This window comes from Oncorhynchus clarkii, chromosome 10, assembly GCF_045791955.1.
Source record: "Oncorhynchus clarkii lewisi isolate Uvic-CL-2024 chromosome 10, UVic_Ocla_1.0, whole genome shotgun sequence".
In the NCBI taxonomy this organism is placed as follows: domain Eukaryota; kingdom Metazoa; phylum Chordata; class Actinopteri; order Salmoniformes; family Salmonidae; genus Oncorhynchus; species Oncorhynchus clarkii.
Window position 1 is genome coordinate 36608450 of NC_092156.1, and position 17072 is coordinate 36625521.

The window sequence follows — 17072 nt, forward strand, 5'->3', positions numbered from 1 at the left end:
TGAATTAACAGGACAAAAGCTAACCAGAGTCAATTCTCTACACGGGGGATGAAGTGTCTGTCACCCACTTGATGTGACTTGCTGATCAGACTTTACTCTCTTGGTGCTTGTTCTTCTCATTATGACAGAGAGGCTAAGCACTCATTTTAACCCCTGAAAGCTCTCCACGTCCCCGCCCTCTTTTTCTCTCGGCCCTCCTCTTCCCCTCCACCCATCCTGCTCTGCCTACAGTCAGTCTATTGGAAGTCCTGTTGACTTAGACATGTTGACAAGAAGTGCCTATGCTTTCCACAAGTGAAGAAAGGAGGAGACCCCAGAGGAAGAAAGAGGAACCACTTCAAAAACCTGACACAATTAGAGGACGTGACATGTTGACGAAGCAAGGAAGAGGTATGAAATGTGTTGGCTTGGTGCTCCTTCAGTAATGCATGCTCCTGCAGTTCCATCTTCTCCGCAATGGAAACAATAGCTGGAAAGGAGCTCTGGTTGTCTTTGAAATGGCCATAAGGATTTTACTGGAGTGATTGGAGGCAAGTAGGGTATAGAAACAAGCTGGTGAGTGATCACCTCCCTAAAAACATTTATCTTTTAGCGAAACGGCACTGTACTATGTGTTTATTGCATTCATTGTTATTTTTGTTATTTTGGTCTGTGTTCTTATGTAGCATGAGGCACTTTCCCATTGCCATTGGAAATGACATATGGTCAACAGACACTTGTTGCCTGCATTTATCACTATGTTACTGTAGCAACTTAGTCACGGTCATGAGACACATGATACACTGGGCATATAGACAGTCACTACCTTCGCTGCCTCAAGTGATGAAACGCATCTGTTGTCAGCTATGATGTGGAGAGCTTGGTCCTGTGGGAGCAGTTAGATTGGCTCACTGAGCAGAGTACTGTGACTCAGGCTGACTGTTTCCCCTAATGATCCACCAATTAGTAAAATATTGGGAACAGTTGTCTAAACACCATCATCATTTGTCTGCTTCAACTTCCATGAGCCAGTCATGGCCCTAACACCACCCTTCTCAATACTTTCAGTGCTTCCTTGTGTCAGAACGTAATGGCAATTTAGAGGTAGGTCAGTGGCATAGCACAGTTTTGCGGAGCCCCCGTAAGTTCCGAGCAAAGGCCAGAGAGAAATATGTGCAGTTGTATAGCTAATCTTGTTCTAATTTACAAATTTTGCCATGAGGCTGAGAGAAAATGTTGCTATTTTCGAGCTCAGGATTCTTGAAAGACGCGGCCATCTCACTTAAAGAATATATATATTAACAAAAAAGTGAAATATATATTTTGATAGACCAAGTATCAGCTATCACAGCATGTAAAGGAACAACCTATTTATTTAAATTTTATTCATAAAATGCTCACTAACTGGATTTATGTTAACTCCGTCAGACACTATAAAAATACATTTAATTTTTAGAATTATTGTCCAATAGGTGTTTGAAGTCCTTGATTGTTTAATTCTAACATTATATTATTCAAATATGTCATACAAATCTCCAAACTTATATATACAGTGCCTTCGGAAAGTGTTCAGACCCCTTGACGTTTTCCAAATTTTGTTAGGTTACAGCTTTATTCTAAAGTTGATAAAATTGCTTTTTTTTGCTCATCAATCTACACACCCCATTATGACAAAGCAAAAGTAGGTTTTCTGAAATTTTTGCTAATTTCTACCCCCCAAAATTATTAAAATATCACATTTACATCACTATTCAGACCCTTTACTCAGTACTTTGTTGAAGCACCTTTGGCAGCAATTACAGCCATGAGTCTTCTTGGGTATGACGCTACAAGCTTGGCACACCTGTATTTGGGGAGTTTCTCCCATTGTTCTCTGCAGATACTCTCAAGCTCTGTCAGGTTGGATGGGGAGCGTTGGTGCGCAGCTATTTTCAAGTCTCTAAAAGCGATGTTCGATCGGGTTAAAGTCCGGGCAAATGTATTAATTCAAAACAGAAATACCTTATTTACATAAGTATTCAGATCCTTTGCTATGAGACTCAAAATTGAGCTCAGGTGCATCCTGTTTCCATTGATCATCCTTGAGATGTTTCTACAACTTGGAGTCCACCTGTGGTAAATTTAATTAACTGGACATGACTTGGAAAGGCACACACATCTATATAAGGTCCCACAGTTGAAAGTGCATGTGAGGAAAACTAAGCATTGAGGTCAAAAGGATTGTCTGTAGAATTTCTGCAGCATTGAAGGTCCCCAAGAACACAGTGGCCTCCATCATTCTTAAATGGAAGATGTTTGGAACCACCAAGGCTCTTCCGAGAGCTGGCCGCCCGGCCAAACTGAGCAATCGGGGGAGAAGGGCCTTGGTTAGGGAGGTGACCAATGGTCACTCTGACATAGCTGCAGAGTTCCTCTGTGGAGATGGGAAAACCTTCCAGAAGGACAACCATCTCTGCAGCACTCCACTTATCAGGCCTTTATGGTAGAGTGGCCAGATGGAAGCCACTCCTCAGTAAAAGGCTCATGACTGCGAGCTTGGAGTTTGCCAAAAGGCACCTAAAGGACGCTCAGACCATGACAAACAAGATTCTCTGGTCTGATGAAACCAAGATTGAACTCTTTTGCCTGAATGCCAAGCGTCACATCTGGAGGAAACCTGTCACCATCCGTACGGTGAAGCATGGTGGTGGCAGCATCATGCTGTGGGGATGTTTTTCAGTGGCAGGGACTAGGAGACGAGTCAGGATTGAGGGAAAGATGAACAGAGCAAAGTACAGAGAGATCCAATATTGTTTGTTTAATTCTATCAGAGAACTAGTAGAGATCTAGTAGAGAACTTTATAGACCATGAGTTGTTTTGCTGCACCACATTACATTCACGTAGGACATGAATAAGGGGTCGTTATGGTAACCAAATCGTCAGACACATCTTTTAGGAATCAAAGTTTTGAAATAAATATTATTTACAGTCACTGATGGCTATTTCAAGAAACGACATACAATAATTTTTCAATTAATATCATTTTTTGACAGTTTTTAGAATTTTAAACACTTTTTTGGAGACAAGGCCATAGAGCCAACTTGGAAATGAATAATATTGAAATTATTTAGAAAATGTCATAAACAAATCTTTTCCCTTATAAAATTCCCCTAAATGTAAATTTTAAGCTAAAATAATGCAACAAAACAATTTTTTTCAACTATAAAAGTAAAGCTGAACAAATGTCCTGCTATTCTACACATTTTCCTATGATGCTGATTTACACTTTTTGCAGTTTTAAAGCTAATTTCCTGTAACCCCCCCCCCCCCCCTCCCAAAGTAGTGGTTTATGACGTGTACATATGCTATCTGGAGGTCGCGGGGGGACCCCAAAGCTTGTGGGGGCTGTGGGGAGGTGTGCTACGCAAGTGTGGTAGGTTTGTAAATCTTTGTTTAGTGAACTTCTACCAGATCAGACAGATAGTTATGCCACTGCAATCTATAGTTAGTGAAACATTAAAGGATTATTTATGTTCAATATGGTTTAGGCTAAAAAAAAAGTATATTTCTCAGAACAGAAGGTTGTGGCTAGGATGTTTACTCAGAAGCCTACAACATAGAGACCATATTTCACACAGTATAGTGGGGTTAGAAGGATCATACAGTGTCACCATACCGTATCATTGCTCTCAAACAATGTTTATCCTCATATACCATCAACATACACCCTTTATAATAGACTATACATATTTTCCCAACCCCTGACGAGTGAGAGGAGCAGGAGGTAGTATTGGCTGACAACCCTGGTTGCTGTGGATGCCAAAATAGTCACCACGGTGACAACAGCCTGTTTCGGAGGCCCCAGATGAGGGAATGTGGCTGGCAGTCCCAGTCGTCTTCTGTCCCTCTGCTCTATCTGTCACACACTCCCTAAACACTGAAGAGAGAGTTACAGATGTAGGATCTTAATTTGATCAACCTTTTGCAGGACAATGCAGGAAATGTAAAACTTGTAGTGTATTTGAGGTTTTAAAAGGCTTCTGAAGCTTGTCATTTCCATTTCAGACTTTATTTTCCCGTATGAAAAATGTATCAACCCCTACAAAAATGTCCATTAAGTATAATCCGCATAGACTAATAATTAACATTTCCTGTTGCTGAAGGATAATTTTCCTGCTGTAGCTGACTGGCTCAAATGAAGATCCTACATCTGTACCAAACCATGACTATAGCCCTTATCTTCCACATACAGTACACCCCTGAAACATGGCCAGGGCCGGATTAAGAAATCCTAGGCCCTGTGGCTTTGTTTTTTTTATAAGAAAAAAACACTTTTTATATTGGTTTTACAGACAGATTAGTCTTCTCTTTTCAGCGGTAGGCATTTGCTTTCCAAACTAAGTTTTTCCTGCGATTCTATTTTTTAATGGCAAAAGGCAAACAGATAGCCGCAACCAACCATAGAAATATAATTCCCATTCAAGTCTGGACTGGCAGCCATTGCTAGGGTATCCATGAGTTTAACACTATAATTTCCAGGGTGAGAGGTTCTGAAGCCCTTCTATTGATTATACAGTACCAGTCAAAAGTTTTAGAACACCTACTCATTCAAGGGTTTTTCCTTATTTTTACTATTTTCTACATTGTAGAACTATGAAATAACACATATGGAAGCATGTAGTAACTAAAAAAGTGTTAAACAAATATATTTTATGATGACTATTTTGGCACTGTCATTTCTCTTTGCTTATTTGAGCTGTTCCTGCCATAATATGTATTTACATGGATCTTCTGTATACCCCCCTACCTTGTCACGGGATAACTGATTGGCTCAAACACTTTAAGAAGGAAAGAAATTCCACAAATGTACTTTTAAGAAGGCACACCTGTTAATTGAAATGCATTCCAGGTGACTACCTCATGAAGCTGGTTGAGAGAATGCCAAGTGTGTGCAAAGCTGTCATCGAGGCAAAGGGTGGCTACTTGAAGAATCTCAAATATAAAATATATTTTGATTTGTTTAACACTTTTTTGGTTACTACATGATTCCATACGTGTTATTTCATAGTTTTGATGTCTTCACTATTATTCGACAATGTAGAAAATAGTAAAAATAAAGGAAAACCCTTGAATGAGTAGGTGTTCTAAAACTTCTGACCGGTAGTGTGTCTACGGCGACAACACAACAAGCTGTATATTTGGTGTCCAAACTGCCCAAATTGCGGCCTTCCCAACAATAGGCAACCTGCAACTGACAAAATAAAGGAAACACTTTAGTAAATGAGGGATACAACGTTTATGTTATGGTGTGGGGTATATTTTCCTGGCATCAAATCAAATCAAATCAAATTTATTTATATAGCCCTTCGTACATCAGCTGATATCTCAAAGTGCTGTACAGAAACCCAGCCTAAAACCCCAAACAGCAAGCAATGCAGGTGTAGAAGCACGGTGGCTAGGAAAAACTCCCTAGAAAGGCCAAAACCTAGGAAGAAACCTAGAGAGGAACCAGGCTATGTGGGGTGGCCAGTCCTCTTCTGGCTGTGCCGGGTGGAGATTATAACAGAGCATGGCCAAGATGTTCAAATGTTCATAAATGACCAGCATGGTCGAATAATAATAAGGCAGAACAGTTGAAACTGGAGCAGCAGCACGGTCAGGTGGACTGGGGACAGCAAGGAGTCATCATGTCAGGTAGTCCTGGGGCATGGTCCTAGGGCTCAGGTCAGTTGAAACTGGAGCAGCAGCACGGCCAGGTGGATTTTTTGTATTTTTATTAACCAAGACAGGGCCCCCCAGTTACCCAGGTGGGCCCCCTCCCTCCTCTCCTCCCGATCTGAGGATTAGCAGAGCAGCAGCAGACCGCAGCAGGCTGTCTACTGTACACTCACTGAGAGCGGGCTCCTGAATCCGCCTGTGGTTGGCGGTTGCAGTATATATATATATATATATATATATATATATATATATATATATATATATATAATACTGTGTAAACTGTATAATATATGCTGAGTGTACAAAGCATTAAGAACTCTTTCCATGACGTAGACTGACCAGGTGAATCTTGGTGAAAGCTATGATACCTTATATATGTAACTTGTTAAATCCACTTCAATCAGTGTAGATGAAGGGGAGGAGACAGGTTAAATAAGGATTTTTAAGCCTTGAGAAAATTGAGGCATTGATTCGTGTTTGTGTCATTCATAGGGTGAATGGGCAAGACAAAAGATTTGAGTGCCTTTGACAGAGTATGGTAGTAGATGCCAGGCGCACTGGTTTGAGTCTGTCGAGAACTGCAACGCTGCTTTGTTTTTCAACTCAACAGTTTCCCGTGTGTATCAAGAATGGTCCACCACCCAAAGGACATCCAGGCTACTTGACAACTGTAGGAAGCATTAGAGTCAACATGGCCCAGCATCCCTCTGGAACGCTTTCAAAACCTTGTAGAGTCCATGCTCAGTGTATACTGTTTATACTGTTTTAATGTTTTGTACATTGAGTGTATACTGTTTATACTGCTTTAATGTTGTGTACATTGAATGTACAAAACATTAAAGTCGAACTGATAGCGTTTTAACTACTTTGCAGATGTGAATCAAACAGACAATCACAATATCAGTCAAAAATATCAAATTCCCAGTTTATGCTACACAACTAATTTTAAAGGCTTTAAAAATAGGTTATATTTGACTTAACATTCCAGGCATTGTTGGCAGAATAGATGGATGCAGTTCAATGCATGATTAATATAATTCACCAATACATTTGTTGGTTGTCCAAAAGATATTGCTATCACGTAAATCACAGCTGGCCTGGTACATTGTTTGCTGCCTCCATTCGGGATGCACTGTTTCAGTTTAAATTACTAAATATTTCTGACAAAAATGGCCGACTGCAACTGAGGCTAGGAATGTCAATACAATCAAACTAGCAAGGGAAATTATCACAAGTCAGTTATAACGTGGCTATTAGGCTAGCGCATCTACTTATGTAGATAGCTAAAATCACAGAGCCTAATGTTAGCTAGATAGTGAGTTGGTAGGAGGATGTCATGTCATTGGAGGAGTTAGCGAGTGACTGACTTTTCCCTCATATTGTTTTTCGGTGGCTACACAGCCAGAGAGGCAGGTGTCATTTGGTTAGCTAGCAAGAAATGTGAATCGCTTTGCTAGCTATGCTGAACTTGAACGACTGTTATACAGTTAGCATATCTCTTGCGTTCGCAAATTCACTCTGGCTATCTACTATGATTTCAGAGCACTCTCATCTGAGTGTGCCAGAGTGCAGAATGACTGATGAAATTACGAACACGCAACACCTGCTGAATATGACAGGTATCAGTAAACGTCAGCAAAGAAGTATGTTAGTCACAAACGCGCTAGATAGCATGTAAACAGCCTAACCAGCTCTGCTATGGCGAGTAAAATGGTCAGAGTGAGGTGTGTTCTTATCTGTGTCTGGAGGTAGCAAGCTAGCCAACTTTAGCCAGTTAGCTTGGGTGCTTGGTTGGGACAAGCATGCATTGGCAGGCAAGCTGCAGAAGGACGAGCAGGCTACTTACGGCCAACTAGCTGAAAAAGTTTGAGAGGGTTTATCTAATGTTCCTTTGTTAGATTTTAGCTCAGCTTACTCTGGCTAGCTTTAGATGGTGATCTTGTTGATGTATATGGAAATACAGCCTACCTATTCATGGTTGTGTGATCAATAGGACTGTAAAGTTTCCAAATGTAAGAAGACTCCCAAGGTATTTACATATTTGCAGAAATCCATTCAGGTGTATTTTTTGGCTTTTGCCAAATGCATTCTAATGATCTAAAGACGCACTGGTGCTACTGCTTGTAGCACAGTCCAATTCAAATTAATGATGGCAGGCTCGTGTGGCAAATGGCTTGTTTGCATAAAGGCCTACTGTAACTCTGATTGGCTAAGGTCTGCATAGACTCTGGTCCTGGATGAGACATATTTTTTTTGTTCGGTTTTATTTACTGCAGTGTCTATTAATTGTCTAAACGCACTGCCACTTTCCCACTGTATATTGCTATAGAACTTTCACAAATGCCTTAGTATACGTAATTCCCAACCATTTTAAGAATTTATGAACATTTGAAAATGACCATATCAAAGTGCTCGCTTGTCAGAAATGGTAAAAAAAATGTTTTTGTCATATTCTTCCTGTGGGTGTATATGATCAGATTTTAATAAGATTTCATGTTGCTAAAATGCTGTCAATTCCACTTTAAGGAAACTTTCTAGGATTGAGTTGCACCCCCCCCCCCCCCTCCTTTGCCCTCAGAACAGCCTGGCTGGCCCATGTTGACTCCAAATGCTTCCCACAGTTATGTCAAGTTGTTTGGATGTCCTTTGGGTGGTAGACCACTCTTGATAAATACGGGAAACTGTTGAGGGTGAAAAATCCTGCAGTGTTGCAGTTCTTGACACAAACCTGTGTGCCTAGCACCTACTAACATTCAAAGGCACTTAAATATTTTGCCTTGGCCCCCCATATTTTGTCATTCCCCCTCTGAATGGCACACATACACAATCCATGTCTCAATTGTCTCAAGGCTTAAAAATCCTTCTTTAACCTGTCTCCTCCCCTTCGTCTACACTGATTGAAGTGGATTTAACAAGTGACATCAATAAGGCATCATAGCTTTCACCTAGATTCACCTGGTCAGTCTATGTCATGGAAATGTTTTCCTTAATGTTTTGTACAGTCGTGGCCAAAAGTTTTGAGAATGACCCAAATATACATTTTCACAAAGTCTGCTGCCTCAGTTTGTATGATGGTAATTTGCATATACTCCAGAATGTTATGAAGAGTGATCAGATGAATTGCAATTAATTGCTATGCAAATGAACTGAATACCCCAAAAACATTTCCACTGCATTTCAGCTCTGCCACAAAAGGACCAGTTGACATCATCTCAGTGATTCTCTCGTTAACACAGGTGTGAGTGTTGACGAGGACAAGGCTGGAGATCACTCTGTCATGCTGATTGAGTTTGAATAACAGACTGGAAGCTTCAAAAGGAGGGTGGTGCTTGGAATCATTGTTCTTCGTCTGTCATCCATGGTTACCTGCAAGGAAACACGTGCCGTCATCGTTGCTTTGCACAAAAAGGGCTTCACATGCAAGGATATTGCTGCCAGTAAGATTGCACCTAAATCAACCATTTATCAGATCATCAAAAACTTCAAGGAGAGCGGTTCAATTGTTGTGAAGAAGGCTTCAGGGCACCCAAGAAAGTCCAGCAAGCGCCAGTACCGTCTCCTAAAGTTGATTTAGCTGCGGGATCGGGGCACCACCAGTACAGAGCTTGCTCAGGAATGGCAGCAGGCAGGTTGAGTGCATCTGTACAAACAGTGAGATGAAGACTTTTGGAGGATGGCCTGGTGTCAAGAAGGGCAGCAAAGAAGCCACTTCTCTCCAGGAAAAACATCAGGGACAGACTGATATTCTGCAAAAGGTACAGGGATTGGACTGCTGAGGACTGGTGTAAAGTCATTTCCTCTTATGAATCCCCTTTCCGGTTGTTTGGGGCATCCGGAAAAAAGCTTGTCTGGAGAAGCCAAGGTGAGCGCTACCATCAGTCCTGTGTCATGCCAACAGTAAAGCATCCTGAGACCATTCATGTGTAGGGTTGCTTCTCAGCCAAGGGAGTGGGCTCACTCACAATCTTTCCTAAGAACACAGCCATGAATAAAGAATACTACCAACACATCCTCCGAGAGCAACTTCTCCCAACCATCCAGGAACAGCTTGGTGATGAACAATGCATTTTCCAGCATGATGGAGCACCTTGCCATAAGGCAAAAGTGATAACTAAGTGGCTCAGGGAACAAAACATCGATATTTTGGGTCCATGGCCAGGAAACTCCCCAGACCTTAATCCCATTGAGACCTTGTTGTCAATCCTCAAGAGTTGCGTGGACAAACAAAAACTCACAAATTCTGACACAGTCCAAGCATTGATTGTGCAAGAATGGGCTACCATCAGTCTGGATGTGGCCCAGAAGTTAATTGGCAGCATGCCAGGGGCGGATTGCAGAGGTCTTAAAAAAGAAGGGTAGACACTGCAAGTATTGACTCTTTGCATCAACTTCATGTAATTATCAATAAAAGCCGTTGTGAAATGCTTGTAATTATACTTCAGTATTCCATAGTAACATCTGACAAAATATCTAAAGACACTTTGTGAAAATTAATATTTGTGTCATTCTCAAAACTTTTGGCCACGAAGTGAATGATTTTATTAAAAACACTTTGCTTCCTCTTGGGCCCCCCAAGGGGCTGGGCCCAAGGGCTTCAGCCCCGTTAAGTCCCTGCATTAATCCGGCCCTGACCATGGCAAAACACCAGCCACATTTCATGATTATATGACTAAATACCATGGTGCCATGCAGATGTTAGTTACATACTGTATGAAAAGCTCATAATTATGGTCAAGTAGTGGTCAGTTTTTGGGCGTATCAAATCAGATGGAATGGAAAGACTCTTAATGTTTCTCTGTATGAATTGAAAGCTCATTTCAGCTGAAGATGACAGGCCAGGTGGCCGACAGAGACTTGTCCCCCCATCGTCTCTCAGTGAAGACCACTGTGGAGGAGGAGCTAGAGAGGGAGAGAGCTGAGAGTACTCTCAGCAGGTGGGTTACACAGAGAGGCCTGCATAGGGTTCTAGTTCTAGAATTATATTTCTTTGCTGCATGCATCCTTTATGCTTATATACAGCTCTTCCTGTTTTACACAATGTACCACCATGTACAGTATTTGACCCTGCCTCCCTTTTTCAACTGCTAATCAGAGTCTCAAATGGTCATTGTTTGTGCATCCAAATGTATACCTACCCCTGCTCAAGAGTGCATCTTCTCTGCGTCTGCCTCTGTCTGCTCTTCTCCTAGAGTGCCATCAGAATGTGATCATGATAATGATGACACATCCTCAGAGCTGGCACGGGTGGCCGCTCTCGATGGTGGAAACAATTCAAGGAACTCTTTTCAAGGACGGGGAGCTCTGTCTAGGTAAATTCTGGTACCTCAGCAATGGTAGTTTCCAAAGCTCACAACTGATAGATAGTGTGATGTTGAAATTGGCCTCACCCATGTGCTAATCTGTCCCAATTTACTCTGCTTAATACAGTTATTTTACACAAACTCTGCTACTCTTTACATGTATCTCTGAAAAGCTCTGTCTCTCTCTCTCCCTTCCCTTCCCTCTCTCTCGCTCTCTTCCTCTCTCTCTTTCTCTCTCTCAGATTAGTGAATTTGGTGGTGATTCTGAGGGAGTGGGCACACAGGAGCCTTGTAGAGGAGGAGGAGCGGCCAGACTCTTTCTTGGAACGCTTCCGTGGCCCTGAGCTAAGGACTGCCCCTAGTCGCATCAGCAATACGCAGCCTGATGCCAATGGCAACAATACCAAAGGGAGATTTAGGTATGTCTGTCTCTGTGATGATTCTCTAAATACGGTTTACTACCTTAAATGGACCCCATTTGATACAGTCTACAGCTTCATCATAATAATGTAATCATTATTAAAGCTGATATATGTTCAGTGGTTAGTCTTTCAGACACATGGCCCTTGAAGATCAGACCCACCCATGTCTACCTGCAGAAACAAAAAAGGCTGTGTAACCTTATTTGACATGAACCATTCTCTTTTATTTCTCAGGAGAAAATGGGGTGTGTTCGTTGTGTCCCCATCAGACGACATGTACTACCGTTGGCTGTTTGTTATTGCTATAGCTGTGCTCTACAACTGGATCCTCATTGTGGCTAGGTAGTTGAGAACACAGGCATTTTCTGTTTGGTCCACAGTCCACACATAGCACAACACCAGAGGGGATGTTTATTCATCAGTAAAATGAAACAATATAATGTTGGACTGATAGATGGAAGTTTGATGCTGGAGTTAAGTATTCTCTTTTTCTCTTCTTTGTGTAGGGCATGCTTTGACAAACTGCAGACAAGCAATTACATCTGCTGGTTGGTGCTGGACTACCTTTCAGACGCTTTGTACATCCTGGACACATGTGTCCGACTCCGCACAGGTACATCACCATCATATACACCCTTAAACCAGGTCCTAGCTTGAGGCTAAACACACTTTTGTTATATTATGTATAGCCGTATTTATTATTTACTGATCCAAACAAAGAGATGTGAGAGATAATTGATAACCTGGGTAGATATTTTTGTGCTAATGGCAACACCTTCTTTATACCACAGGGTTTCTGGAGCAGGGTCTGCTGGTGAAGGACCTCTCCAAGCTGAGAGACAGCTATGTCCGCACATTTCAGTTCAAGCTGGATGTCGTGTCCATCCTACCCACTGATCTGGCCTACATATCCACAGGAATTCACACCCCAGAGCTAAGATTCAATCGCCTGCTGCGCTTCCCACGCATGTTTGAGTTCTTTGACCGCACTGAGACACGCACGAACTACCCCAACATCTTCCGCATCTGCAACTTGGTGCTCTACATCCTGGTCATCATCCACTGGAACGCCTGCATCTACTTTGCTATTTCCAAATCTCTAGGGTTTGGCTCTGATACCTGGGTGTACCCCAACATCTCCAACCCCGAATATGGCTCCCTAACCCGGGGCTATGTCTACTGCCTGTACTGGTCCACCCTCACCCTCACCACTATTGGAGAGATGCCTGCACCTGTACGGGATGAGGAGTATCTTTTTGTGGTCTTTGACTTCCTCGTTGGGGTGCTGATCTTTGCCACGATTGTGGGTAATGTTGGCTCCATGATTTCCAACATGAATGCCACACGTGCAGAGTTTCAGGCCCGTATTGATGCCATCAAACACTACATGCACTTCCGCCGGGTCAGCAAGGAGCTGGAAGCACGCGTCATTAAGTGGTTTGACTACCTCTGGACTAATAAGAAAGCAGTGGATGAGCAGGAGGTATTGAAGAACTTGCCTAACAAATTGCGGGCTGAGATCGCCATCAATGTGCACCTGGAGACCCTGAAGAAAGTGCGTATCTTTCAGGACTGTGAGGCTGGACTGTTGGTGGAGCTGGTCCTGAAACTCCGGCCACAGGTCTATAGCCCAGGGGACTACATCTGCCGCAAAGGGGACATAGGGAAGGAGATGTACATCATCAAAGAGGGGAAGCTGGCAGTGGTGGCAAATGACGGGGTCACACAGTACGCCCTCCTCACCGCCGGCAGCTGCTTTGGGGAGATAAGTATCCTCAACATCCAGGGCAGCAAAATGGGAAACCGCAGGACGGCCAATATCCGCAGCATCGGCTATTCTGACCTCTTCTGCCTCTCTAAGGATGACCTGATGGAAGCAGTGACCGAGTACCCTGATGCTAAGAAGGTGCTGGAGGAGAGGGGGAAGGAGATCCTTATGAAGGAGGGCCTCCTGGATGAGAATGCAGAGGCTGGTAGACTGGGTGGAGAGGACACTGAGGAGAAGGTGGAGAGGCTGGAGTCCTCTCTGGACACCCTGCAGACGCGCTTCGCCCGCCTGCTCAGCGAGTACACGGCCACACAGCAGCGACTGAAGCGGCGCATCACCAACCTGGAGCGCCAGCTGTGCCACACGGGCTGCGGGATCCTCTCAGACGCAGACCTCTCTGACGAAGACTCAGCTTCTGAGGCTGAGGCAGACACTCTGGCCGCTGCCAATACCGTTGAGCAGGGTGACCATGGAAATGATGAGCCGACTGAATCCACTGTTCAAACTTGAAAGCTGCCTGAGACCATGGCTCTAGGCCTAGCACTTTCTAAGCACTTTCAAATTCACAAGGGTATGCACAAATGTACAATACATTTCCTTCCTAATAAGAAAATAATTTTCATATTAACTTTATGACTGTTGCATTAAGAGTACAGTGCCTTCAGAAACTATTCACACCTCTTGACCTGTTCCATATTTTGTTTTGTTACAGCCTGAATATTACATTCAGATTTTGTGTAACTGGACTACACACAATACCCCATAATGACAAACTGGAATAGTTTTTTTGCAATTTTGCAAATCAATTAAAAATGAAAAGCTGAAATGTCTTGAGTCAGTAAGTATTCAACCCCTTTGTTATGGCAAGCCTAAATAGGTTCAGGAGTAAAAATGTGCATGGACTCACTATGTGTGTAATAATAGTGATTAACATGATTTTTGAATGACTACCTCATCTCTGTACCCCACACATACAATTATCTGTAAGGTCCGTCAGTCAAGCAGTGATTTTTCAAACATAGATTCATCCACAAAGACCAAGGAGGTTTTCCAATACCTCAAAAAGAAGGGCTCCTATTGGTAGATAAGTAACATTAAAAACAGACATTGCATATTGCTTTGAGTATGGTGTTGGTATTAATCACACTTTGGATGGTGTATCAATACACCCAGTCACTACAAAGATACAGGCGTCCTTCCTAACTCATTTGACCATAGAGGAAGGAAACCACTCAGGGATTTCACCATGAGGCCAATGGTGACTTTAAAACAGTTACAGAGTTTAATGGCTGTGATGGGCAGAAACTGAGGATGGATCAACAACAATGTAGTTACGCCACAATTACGAACCTAAATGACAAAGTGAAGAGGAAACCTGTACAGAATAAAACAATTCCAAAACATGCATCCTGTTTGCAATAAGAAACCAATGTAAAACTGCAAAAGACGTGGCAAACAAATTAACTTTATGTCCTGAATACAAAGCGTTATATTTGGGGCAAATCCAACACATCACTGAGTACCACTCTTCATATTTTCAATCATGGTGGTGGCTGCATCATGTTATGGGTAATGTCTGTCATCAGCAAGGACTAGGGAGTTTTTTTAGGATAAAAATAAACAGAATGGAGCCAAGCACAAGCAAAATCCTAGAGGAAAAGGTGGTTCAGTCTGCTTTTCAACAGGCACTGAGACAAATTCACATTTTAGCAGGACAATAACCTAAAACACAAGGCCAAATATACACTGGAGTTGCTTACCAAGACAATATCGAATGTTCCTGAGTCGTCTAGTTATAGTTCTGATTTAAATTGGCTTGAAAATCTATGGCAAGACGGATGTCTTGCAATAAACAACCAACTTCACAGAGCTTGAAGAATTTTTAAAGAATAACGTGCAAATATTGTACAATTCAGGTGTTGAAACCTCTTAGAGACTTACCCAGAAAGACTCACAGCTGTAATTGCAGCCAAAGGTGTGAATACTTACATAAATTAGATATTTATGCATTTCATTTTCAATAAATTTGCAAAATATTCTAAAAACATGTTTTCACTTTGTCATTATGTGGTATTGTGTGCAGATCATTGAGAGAAAAAAACTATTTAATCTATTTTGAATTCAGGCTGTAACACAACAAAATGTGGAATAAGTCAATGTGTATGAACACTTTCTGAAGGCACTGTATGTGTCAAGGTGTGTATAAAGGCGAAGTCAGGTGCAGGCGAGCAGAGTATGATAAATTAAGTTCACTTTACTATAGTTCTAAACCAGGAGCACAACAAAACAAACGCGCTCAAAAAACGGAACAATAAAGTAAAGCACAATTACACACAAAACAATTACACACAAAACATGATGGGAAACAGAGGGTTAAATACAATTAGATTGATTGGGGAAATGAAAACCAGGTGTGTATGAAAACAAGACAAATGGATATATGAAAAATGAAGCGGCGATGGCTAGAAAGCCGGTGACGTCGATCTCCGAACGAACAAGGCGAGGAGCCGACTTCGGTGGAAGTCGTGACAGTACCCCCCCTTGACGCGCGGCTCCTACACCGGCCTCGAGGACGACCCGGAGGACGAGGTGCAGGGCGATCCGACCGGCGACGGTGAAACTCCCGCAGTAGTTCGGGATCCAAAATATCTGCAACCGGAACCCAGCACCTCTCCTCCGGTCCGTACCCCTCCCACTCCACGAGGTACTGAATCCAGGACGCCTCGAATCCAGGATGGAACGAACGATGTATGCCGGGGCGGAGGGACCTCCCGGGGGGTGGAGAGACCTCCCGCACCTCAGATTCCTGGAGCGGACCAGCCACCACCGGCCTGAGGAGAGACACATGGAACGAGAGGTTAATACAATAATAAGAGAGTAGTTGTAATCTGTAACGTACTTCGTTCACCCTCCTCAGGACTTTAAATGGCCCCACAAACCGTGGACCCAGCTTCCTGCAGGGCAGGCGGAGGGGCAGGTTACGGGTCGAGAGCCAGACCCGGTCCCCCGGTGCGAACACAGGGGTCTCACTGCGGTGACAGTCCGCGCTTGTTTTCTGACGACGCGCGGCTCGCTGGAGATGGACACGAACGGCCTCCCATGTCTCCTCCGAGCGCCCAAACCAGTCATCCACCGCAGGAGTATCGGTCTGATCCTGATGCCATGGTGCCAGAACCGGCTGGTACCCCAATACACACTGACAGGGGGAGAGGTTAGTGGAGGAGTGGCAAAGCGAGTTCTGTGCCATCTCGGCCCAGGGCACGAATGCCGCCCACTCCCCCAGCCGGTCCTGGCAATAGGACCGCAGAAACCTGCCCACATCCTGGTTGACTCTCTCTACCTGCCCGTTACTTTCGGGGTGAAAACCTGAGATAAGGCTGTTCGATCAATGAGAAAGAGACTGATTCTCTCCTCATGATTCCCCTGCATAACCATGGCCAAGGAGATGGTGGCCTCGCTGATTAGCCCGGATCCTAATGGTCGACTATCTAGAGCGTGTACCGGGAAAGGTCTAACTATGGGGATCCCTAACCGAATGGCTAATGCTCTGTCGATAAAATTCCCAGCTGCGACTGAATTGTCGAGCGCCTCATGCTGGCAATGTAGGGAAAACAAACAGGCACAAATAGTTGATCAACAGAGGACTCTGGATGAGTGTGGTGCAAACTCACCTGGGGTGATGCCAGAGTGCCCTGCCTGTTGCCTCGACTTCCAGAGGAACCAACACGGCACTGACCGGCAGTGTTTCCTCTACGGCCACAGATGGCGCACGTGATGGCTCCTCCTCCCGTCTCCCTATGCGCCGCACCTCCTAACTCCATGGGCACCGGAGCGGGGTTACTGGATGATGGAACCAACAGAGCCCCCTCTGGACGTCCTCGGGTGACCAGAAGGTTATCCAACCG

The 17072-nt window shown here is 43.5% G+C and overlaps 1 protein-coding gene across 1 annotated transcript; it reads left to right on the forward strand.

Moving 5' to 3' along the window:
• Nucleotides 1-10504: 10504 nt before the first annotated feature.
• LOC139419536 (cyclic nucleotide-gated cation channel-like) lies at nt 10505-13677 on the forward strand. The gene is made up of 6 exons (XM_071169500.1): nt 10505-10611; nt 10867-10986; nt 11220-11396; nt 11634-11741; nt 11906-12012; nt 12191-13677. Exons 1-6 carry the CDS (start codon nt 10505-10507, stop codon nt 13675-13677), a joined length of 2106 nt encoding a protein of 701 aa, XP_071025601.1.
• The last annotated feature ends 3395 nt before the right edge of the window (nt 13678-17072 follow it).